Here is a 10,435-nt window from a genome sequence, read left to right as displayed (position 1 = left end):
AAATAAAATAAAACAAAATTGCACTATTATTTGTACAACTTACAATTTGTAGGATAAGCCTTTTTCATGATCCCATTGTTGGTTTGAGCTCCAGATGCTAATATTATATTTCATTTGTTAGGGACCATGAATACCTGCCTTTTTATCATATGATGTTGTTGGAGACAATTTTAACTTTACTTGTTAATAACTTTATTCTCAAATCACACACTATTATATTTTAACATTTTAAAAAATATAACATCATCTTCATTATGAAACCACATGGTGAAATATTTATTTTCTATACTAAAACATTAGCATCATCTGTGAGAATTCCAGTAGCACAAGAAGCAGATTTATCAAGGTCTAAAAAATACTTGATAAACACATCTATGAGAATTCCACTAGCATAACAAGCAAACTTATGAAGTTCTATAAAATATTTGATAAACACTCACAAGGCACTGCATGTAATGACATGTTTAACAGCCCTATTATCAGCACCCCTCAAACTGCAAGCATTAATGCTACAACGACATATTATCCTATGGACTCTTATTATCAGAAAGACATACCAAATTCATCTTCAATGCCTACACATACATTACCTGAAGATGAACAAAGTACCCATGAAAGATGTCGATCAGTACTTGTAATCCTTCACATGAAGACTCTCGGAGACTCCTTCACCCTTCACAGCATCTCCCTTGTATGCTCCCAGAGTGGCCTCTGAGTTTGCTTTGCATCTTGTGAGGAAGGCAGCTCTTGCCTTCTCCACATTTTCCTCCTTCCCGACCCATGTCTTCAGTGTGCTCTGCTGCAGTGCACGGCCGAATGAGAAAGAAAGCGACCAGGGTTTCTTCGTTGCCAGCTTGTTCATAGCATTCAAGTTCAAAGTCGCCTCTTCTTCGCTCTGCCCGCCTGAGAGAAAAACAATGGCTGGCACGGCCACTGGGACTGTCCTCTGAAGGGTGCGAACGGTGTACTCTGCCACCACCTTTGGTGCCACCTTAGGTGCATCTGAGCCCGGAGTCACCATGTTAGGCTTTAACAGAGACCCTTCAAGAAGCACATGGTGATCGTTTAGTGCTTTGTAGCAGGCAGCAAGTACCCGCTCTGTCACCTCTGCACAGCGATCAATACTGTGAGGCCCATCGACAAGGATCTCTGGCTCCACAATAGGCACAAGGCCATTTTCCTGGCAGATAATAGCATATCGAGCAAGCCCATTGGCATTCTCATTGATCGCAAGCTGGGAGGGCTCAGTATGACTGATCTTAAGGACAGCGCGCCACTTGGCAAATCGAGCACCTGCCTCATAGTACTTGGCACAACGCTTGCCAAGGTCATCATGACCTTGAGTGGTAGTCTCACCATTAGTGCCAGCAAGTTCAACAGTTCCCTTGTCCACCTTGATTCCAGGAAGAACACCTCCTTCCTTTAGGACATCAACAAATGGTTTCCCATCAGCAGTCTTTTGATACAAGGTTTCTTCAAAGAGAATCACACCGCTAAGGTACTGGAGTGCACCAGGGGTGCAGAAGAGGAGTTCCCGTAGTGCTCGTCGATTGGCTTCAACATTCTCAACATTGATGCTGGCCAAACGCTTACCAATTGTTCCAGTGGATTCATCAGCAGCGAGAATCCCCTTTCCTGGTGTGCCAATGTAGGAAGCATTCTCAATAAGCTCATCTACAATTTGAACAAAATTAGCATCCATTAGATAGAGAGAAACAATTAATGAATGACAACTTCATCAACACTTCACTTCCTGACATCATTACGATAGGATCTTAGATAACATCCAATTTTCTCAGAGTGAAAACAAAGGGTTGAATTCTTCAACATGATCTTTTAAATCCCAGCATCAAAAACTACTTATCAGATTGACAGTTGCATTTCTGTAAGAACTCTGTTGCTAGTGATGGTGAGAGGTTGATGCTTCCTAATTCCTGTGCTAACTATATCATAGTTCCAAATAAAAGCTAATTCCAACCTGAACCTACTGTGCTGAATTGGGCCATCAACAATTAATCAGAAAGAAATATAAAATCAGACGGAATTAGATTGAACCAATCCAAAAAGATGGAAAAGAGAGGTCAAATTGCCTAATTAAAGATTATTCAATTCAAAGATGAAGAGAAAGGGGCGCAGAGTAGCAATGCAGAAGTAATTAAGTAAAGGTGCTGAAAGTGCATGTGGTGACTGTTTATGCTTCTTTAATGTGCTAGAGAAGATTCCTTTATCATCTGAACTTTGAAGTCGCTATGAACATTGAACTTGTGCTCTGGGCTCAACCTAGTCCAAGCAAATCTATCGAACTTATAAAGGTGCGTTAATTTATCTACATGAGTATTGCATATAGAACATTAGTTACTTGGCTGTTTATTGTCTCTTGAAATTTAGACTAATCAACAATGTAGAGTTATAATATAAGAGGCAATTTTCAAATACACATTAGATCTTATCATATACAGTGAATTAAAAAATCAATATTCCAAAAAACTATAAATACAAAATATTAGAAATAACATTTTTTAAAGGAATACTTCAAGTTGTAACAGTTAAACACTACTAACTACTTGAAGACTAGATCATTTTGTTCCACTATTAACTATTTGTTTACTAAATCATTTCCTTTAGTTTTGTCAGAAAACTTAAACAAAATGCTGCTATGAAGATAGTAGATTTTAGTTCAATTTTTTTTTAACCCCAAAAACTTGAGTCAGGACTTGGGAAAATTTTAGTTTGAATACTGGACTACCTGACCCATGTTCACCTCTAATTCTCAGAACAAAAGAACTGAAGTTGATTACTAGAGGAAGAAAGAACATGGCCGTCATGATGAAACAAGACTTTGATTAGAGAAAACTAGGTACACCTCACAAAACGAAAATGCCATACCCATAGCTGTTTCTTTCTAGTTGACTCGATGTGTCTTGAAGGTCATTTGTGCATATAATTGAAAACAATGACTGAGAATTTCAAGCTATTGTTGTCATCATGAGTGGTTGATACCCATACTTTGTGAAAATGTGGTTGATAGTTTCTGGAGCAGTTTATATAGCAAGGTAATGTCAATTTGTTACCTTATCGGTAAGAGATGTTCTGGCAGATTAGATAACCTATCCCTGAGAAATGGCATTATTGATTTGTCTAATTCAACCTTTCTGATGTTACCTTTGCCTGATTTACCAGTTCTTGGATGATAAATCATGATTCATGTTATAGATCTATGTTACCATATCTGTGCGAGCTATTACTTGTTAGAACTAGAGTTCTTTCTCCAAAAGGGATCTGGAGATTTGATCAGTTGAGAATACCCCTTGGTACAAATTGAAATTCTCTTCAAGAAACACTCCCTATTAGCTTGAAGATATAAGCCTAAGAAATTACTTCTTTTGACATATTGTCTCTATACAAAGACTTTGATTTGGATGACAAGCTAAATTCTTGCTGTAGACATCGAAGAGCAACAATGAAGAAACATGATCAGAAGGAAGTTTAGGGCAAGGAAATAGTTATAAAGATAAGGCCAAAAGAAAATGCACTCCATCAATAGAGATGAACTGGATTGGTACAAAAATATAAACTAATAGAGACTACATCTGTGTGAAAGACACTCATTTTCATACAATCCTACAGACAAGGAACACTAATTACAGCTATGTTTTATCTAATCTTATTCCTATTAAATCCAAACTATCCAATAAAATTAATCGAAACAGCAGTAAACACTGAAAAGTAAATCCATCGCCTAGATCAGACAGGAGTCGATCAATTTCAACAACTTTTACAAACTAAATCCCTATTTACTCAACGAGGAACAAGGAGATTAGACGAGGCATCGCTTACCGTGGTACTTCCCGCAGAAAGCCGCCATCTTTGCTCGATCGCTGGACAGATCACAGATGGAGTTCGGACTGCAGAGAAGAATATAAGAAGAGGAGGATTCGAGAATGGTGGTGGCGTCGTTCCAAAGCGGGACGTGGCGGGATCGAACCTCGAACTTTCTTTAATGGACTATTTCGGCCCATTGGTTCGTTTCACATTTGCATTAGAGAGAGAACCATTTATAAATTAATTTTAAAGTGAGTTATTTAAAAATTTAAGAAATATTTTTCCGAAAATATAAAATAACAAAAGCATTTTAAAAAAAATATTTGATAAAAAACACTGTTTTTTCCGAATCAGGAAATGATGCTGCTGCTTAATCAAAAGGCCCCTTTCTATTATTATTTTCGATCTAAATTTTGAATTGGTTGAAAAATTATAATAAAGTTATTATGGATATAGATATGATAGTAGTTATAATTTTATAACTGCTATAATCCAAATTTAATCTTGCTCATCTATAATTCACATTATAATCATTATGATTTTATAGTTATTACGACATAGATTCAACCAACTCACCTACCGCTACAAACTAGGTGAACAAGATTGAGTTCGTATTGTAATAATTATGAAATTGTAGTTATTAGAATGTGAATATTTTTTAACCAAATAAATATACTATGTTGTAATTATGAAATCATAACTGCTATATACATCTGACTAATTAAAGATTTATGAAAGATAATAATAGAAATAATATGTAGGAAAGTAAATATATATACTATTGTATCATAAATATGATTACACTCATTTTACACGTTCTCATAATCCATAGATTATGCAAAAAGAGATAAATTAAGAGATTAGTTTATAACCGATTATCAAGTTGGCTAGAAGATGAGAAGAGCTTTTTTCGTGGGTGTCATGTTCTATTATAGTAAGTCTATCACCATCTAATAACTAGATATTCCGTGAGAAAAATATACATACTATAATAAATAATTATATTCATCTAGATATTTTGTACCGTTTATTCTATTAAGAATTTATTTATAATCGATCGTTAAATTAAGTAGGAACGATTAAGACAGGAAAGGAATAATTTTTCTTCAAATATGCGTCTGTCTGACAAAATATACTATGAATGTTCATTATTTTACACCAAATGATATTGGTTCATACTGCTGGATCCACGACAACGCGACGGAGTCCATCATCGTATATGTAGCATGCTCGTTATGCCCGTATTAAAAAAATTGATCCATTGAGTTTATTACTTCCTTTATTTATTTTCAATGTTGGACAAGTAATTAATTTATCAAGACCTTTCTAATAAATCTTCCTATAGTTTAATCTGTCGACTACGCGACGTGGAGTCCATCATCGTATATGTAGCATGCTCGTTATGCCCGTATTAAAACAAATTGATCAATTGAGTTTGTGGTTTCCTTTATTTATTTTCAATGTTGGGCAAGTAATTAATTTATCAAGACCTTCCTAATAAATCTTCCTATAGTTTAATCTGTCGACTTTTTTAAATTTCTATTAAAAAACTTAGGCTGATAATATTAGAAATTATACTTTTCTCTATTTTTTATATTAAATTATTTTTTTATAAGATGAAATTTATTACAGTAACTTATTGCTAAATCATCAAGCAGCGTCATTATTATGAGTATAGAGTCCGTTATATGTAGGTCGCTATTTTGAATAAAAAAGCGTCCTTTAAAAAAATTAAAATAATATTTTTTTTTAATATATAAAAGGTATAAAAGGATCAATATTTGAATTTAAAATGCCATAAATATTTTAAAGGTTGGTTCGGCGAACAGTCAATATATTCAATATATCGAATATCGAAGGCGTATGATATATCCTGCCATTCGAATTCTCATTTGATGGGAGTGTCTATCCTACATATTTTGCCATTGCTTTTAAGGATTAACTTTGGAGTTTACATAACTTACCTTACTATTTTAGTGAAAAATTAGACTCTTTACTAATTAACTCATAATAAATTTAGTAAAATTTAAAATTAAATTATTTATTGATAATTTTTACAGACGTATTAATCAGGATCTAAAATTCAAAACTCTATTACAGTAGTTCTCATGGATCTAGAAAATATACCTTTTTAACTTTTTATTAAAATTAAGTATTATATTAAATTAATTTTTTATAAAGAGGAGTTACATTAGCTTGATGTTGAAAAGTTATCTATGTTTTTTTTTATCCATTTAATTAAATTTGTCTTGACTTAATTAAAATTATTTTAACATATTTACAATTATTTTAAAATTATTAGAGCCGTCACTATTATAATTATTATCACAGTGCCCTGCTACAATAATTATAAATATTTTTTTACTTTTCAAAAATAAAGGACGATCTTGTAACTAACAATTTCGAAAATTAAGGCCGTGCTTTCGATATTTGCTATATTATGGCGTAAAAATAAATGTTTATTTATTTATTATTATTATTATTATTATTATTATTATTTTTATTGAATTTGATCTTAAATACAAACCATCAAAACCTAAAAATAGGAAAATGCAGCTCTTCTTGCCAACTTAAATACTAAATAAGGTTCCATTTCTCAACTGCGGACTCCCTGCTGATTTGTCTCGAGCGGCTGCAGTGACGTAATCCATAACCACATTTTCGCCGTCGTCCCCCGCCCTAATCGCCACCCTCGACCCGACTCCTCCACCCATGGACGGTCTCCGCCACAGCCGCACTCCCAGCTCCGAGCGCTTTCTCGGCCTCTTTTCCACGCCGCCCTCCGACTCCTCCCCTTCCGCCGACGGCGTCGAGCTCCACGAGGCGGAGGTCCTGTGGACGTCCCACGTAGATGCCCCCAAACCGAGCCCACGGGCCACTGCGACGCCGATCCAGATCAGTGGCACCTTCCATTCGCCCTCCGACCGCACTGCCACTCTCCGCCGCCCCATGGACCGCAACTTCGGCATCCTCGCTGCGCTGCCCGAGGACGGATCCTCAGACCTGGTTCCGGCCCCTCCTATTCTCCTGCGTAAGACGTCCATTTCATCCACCTCATCCTCCACTTCCGACTCGCCCTCCTCCTCCTCCTCCTCCTCCTCTACTGCCGCGCGGATGATCCCCACGATCCCCAAGCCGAAGCCGGAGTACTCTCTCTCGATGCCGGCGGCGAGGATGCGCCAAACGCAGTCGCTTCCAGTCGACGTGCCGGTTCCTCCCCGGCAGGCGAGGAGGTTCGACCTGGAGGCCTCCGATGAACCTGATGCTGAGGATGGGCACGAGATGATGCCGCCTCACGAGATCGCAGCGAGGACTTACGGAAGGGCTTCTCCCACCACGACCTTCTCGGTGCTGGAAGGGGCCGGAAGGACCCTCAAAGGGAGGGATCTCCGGCGTGTCCGTGATGCTGTGCTCAGACAAACTGGGTTTCTCGATTGATTCTGTAAGTTGTGTTCTTCATTGATGAAAATCTGGATCTTTTCTCTGTCCAGTATGAATATTTATGGCATATGATTCTGAAATTGTATGAAATCAAACTGCAGTTTCTTTTGATGCGAATAATGGACAAAAGCAATATGCTTCAGTCATCAATTCTTTCTCATTCATTCAAAAATAGATTCTTTTGTATGACCAATATGAATATTTGTTGTGTACGGTTTTCGATTCTATGAAATCAAACTGTATTTTGATCTGCTTGATGGAAGTTAGTGGGTGAATTGACTGTGCGTCAGTTATCATATTTTTCCTCATTATTCCAAGGTTTGATAAATTCTATAGCTTGAATGAATACCTGTGGCTTATATTTGTGGAATTGTATCGAATCAAACTATATTCTGCTCAGTTACATGGCGATTTACTTGGTAAGAAATTATGCTTCTGTTATAATTTCTTTCTCATTTAATGATCGATCAGATCTGTAAGAGGCTTTTGCTAAGGGAGAAGTTCCATTCTCTCCTTTCTTCCTTTAGCATGGATTCAACATTCCCCCTCAAACCCAAAATTGCTGCAAGTGAGGAACTGGTTCAAAATGATACCTATGGAATTACATCCTCTACTTTAGTGTGGTTCACTAACATTTTGCGTTTCAGTTATTGTCCTGTAATTTGTTCCCTTGAATTGAAGGTTTTGACCTTTGAATAGAAAAGACAACAAGACTTGCAAGTTCATTTCATTTGGATTCCCACCTTGTTGTGGAAACACAGCGCTCCTGGTAACCAAGCATAACTTCATTTCATTTGCAAGTTCAGATAACAGATTTTGTTATTTTCCTGTACTGCACTCTGTTATCAGCTCTATTTGGATCGGCAGGTTCCATAGCGTCAAAGCTGTGCAGTCAAAAAGAAAGTACTGACTAAAATGTTTCCATCTTCATGACTATAGACATTCTTTTGGAACAGTATTGCTAGCAACAAATGAAGGATAGTTATAACTCTTAGAAACTTTGGTCTTGAACCTGTATTGAGTTTCCATAGAAAATGAATAGATTGCATAGACCATAAAGCAGAAGTTTTCATGATTTATCAAAACCAACAGCGAAAGGGTTATAGTCAGTTCCTTTAATTTTTTTGGCTTTCCCTTCTATATCTAACAGGCTAGACTGAAACCCCAATATGAGATATGGAGAAGGGCGAAAAAGTGTTAACAATGGCAAACTTCAGTGCGAGTGTCACTATAATTAGAGGGGAAGTAGAAGAGGAGAGGATAATGGGAGGAGGGGAAAGGGCAATGGAAATGACTGGTTCAGGTGTTTGTATCCATTCTGACATCTAACTAGTGCCAAAATTTGTTGGAATTTTACTTTATTATTGGCTAATATTTATTAAAATTTTAAATTTAGATTGATAAGTTGCATTCAAAGTGTTAGTTGATATAGTGTGATCAAATTGGATTAAGACATCATCTCCTCTGGATGTAATGGATGGCTGTATTAAGTATAAAACCCTGGTACCTCTATATAACAGGTTTATTTACATTTTGCATTTAGACAAAGTTTAGCTCCTCTTGTCTTTCTCATTAGATTATGTGTTTGGCCTGGCGAAAGCAATCAAAGGAGAGAGAAGAAAGAGTAAAGCCTTGCCGGGTATGATTTCTTTCTTACCATTTATTTTCTTCCTAAAAATCTTCTATGGTGTATGATTCTGTCCAAAAACGGAGATGACGGCAAATTAGGGATGTAGCTAGAAGTTTGATGCAGTGAAGACTCCACATAAACCTGCAACATGGGAGGCATTAGTATCGGGCTGGGAGGGTGTTCTCGACGATGACCCTCTGACGCTCAAATTAGTTTTCGATGAGTAGAAAAAATGAGAACCGTAGCAAGAGCGTGTAGAAAACGAAGTTGCGCATATCTTCGCCTGTAGATGAGAACCTTCTTTTATAGTGTTACTGTAGTGTTCGCGTACGCATCTCAAAGCATAGGCATATTTTCCTAGGCGCCCTAGGAAAAGACAAGTTCAAAAGTGTCCTTGACATCATTCTTTAAGTAGTCATGTAATTTTCTGATATGACAACTTGGAAGTTTTTAAAGTACGATTCATCTGCTGGACATGCTCTGTTGTAAGGGACATCAACTCCCATAAGGATATGATGATGCAGTTAGTGGGTCCCACTAGGGTCAATAGATGTCTGCTCGGCCGAGGTGCCTCGCTTGGCCGTGCCTTCGGCTCTACTGGCTCATGCCCTTCCTTGTTTCCCGGAAGGTCCTTGATTGCCTTCATCAAACTGGCCATGTTGTCATGATCGGCTAGAATGGCGCGTCATGGCCTGCCATCTGGAAACTATGGTCGGTCGGACTTCTTACTTGGTCGATCAGCGCCTTTCATTTGCCCGCTTGTTTGGTTGTCCGACCCGGCCGAGCCTGACCATTCTTGATCATAGCTTCCACGTTAGTCGGTCTCCCTTACTTTGACCTTCCTTTGGTAGGACTCCTCGTCATTATTGAATCAGTGTATTTGGATTAAGGACTACCAGCTTATTGTGGCCTTTTGCTGCATCTCACAGTCATTGATTGTTTCCTTATTGTTGTGAGCATTGGGCAAGAGCATGATAGATGTTTCCATGTTCATCCATAGCTACTTGTCGTAAAGTTCTTGAAAGTGTAGGTAGACCAAGGGCATCACAACATCACTCGGGATTGCTTATTCTGGATCAATTTGATCGATCGAACATACAGGAAAATGGGAGGTAAACTAAGGAAATGTGTCGTAACCCCTCAACCCTTGTATAGCTCGGCCTTCAGGGGGGGTTTGTTTTATCTTTTTGTCTTGTGCTTTCATTGTTAAGTGGTAGTTAAGCAACCATCTTCACAAGAGCAACAACCTCCTTTGTTAGTAGAGGAGCTAAGAATTCCTTTGTAATCATCTTTACAAGTCTTTAGTAGTTTACACAATAGTAAGAATCGACGGCCTCTTAGTTTTTTTTTTCGTCTTCTATTCGTGTTTGCCTTAAGACCCTCAATCTTCTCATTTAAGGAAGTGTTTTTTTAGCAAGGAATCTTTGTGTTTCACAAACAGTGAGCATCAAGGCTTACTTTTGATCTTAAAGCTTATTATTGTTATTGGTATAGTAATAAAATGGAAACTTTTTAGCACAATTGGTCAATTCTGTATTGACT

The 10,435-nt window shown here is 37.4% G+C and overlaps 2 protein-coding genes across 2 annotated transcripts; one reads left to right on the top strand and one right to left on the bottom strand.

Annotated features, from left to right (window-relative positions):
• Nucleotides 1–373: 373 nt before the first annotated feature.
• Nucleotides 374–3,993, bottom strand: LOC121985882 (fructose-bisphosphate aldolase 1, cytoplasmic-like). The gene is made up of 2 exons (XM_042539586.1): nucleotides 3,838–3,993; nucleotides 374–1,674 (listed from the first exon to the last, which is right to left on the bottom strand). The coding sequence occupies exons 1-2, from the start codon at nucleotides 3,863–3,865 to the stop codon at nucleotides 626–628; spliced, it is 1,077 nt and encodes a 358-aa protein (XP_042395520.1). The 5' UTR covers nucleotides 3,866–3,993; the 3' UTR covers nucleotides 374–625.
• A 2,434-nt stretch (nucleotides 3,994–6,427) lies between these two features.
• LOC121987847 (putative protein TPRXL) lies at nucleotides 6,428–7,413 on the top strand. The gene has a single exon (XM_042541567.1). It carries the CDS (start codon nucleotides 6,535–6,537, stop codon nucleotides 7,258–7,260), a length of 726 nt encoding a protein of 241 aa, XP_042397501.1. The 5' UTR covers nucleotides 6,428–6,534; the 3' UTR covers nucleotides 7,261–7,413.
• Nucleotides 7,414–10,435: the final 3,022 nt, after the last annotated feature.

Source organism: Zingiber officinale, chromosome 5B, assembly GCF_018446385.1.
Source record: "Zingiber officinale cultivar Zhangliang chromosome 5B, Zo_v1.1, whole genome shotgun sequence".
NCBI classification, from domain to species: domain Eukaryota; kingdom Viridiplantae; phylum Streptophyta; class Magnoliopsida; order Zingiberales; family Zingiberaceae; genus Zingiber; species Zingiber officinale.
This window is presented reverse-complemented; position numbering and strand designations above follow the sequence as displayed.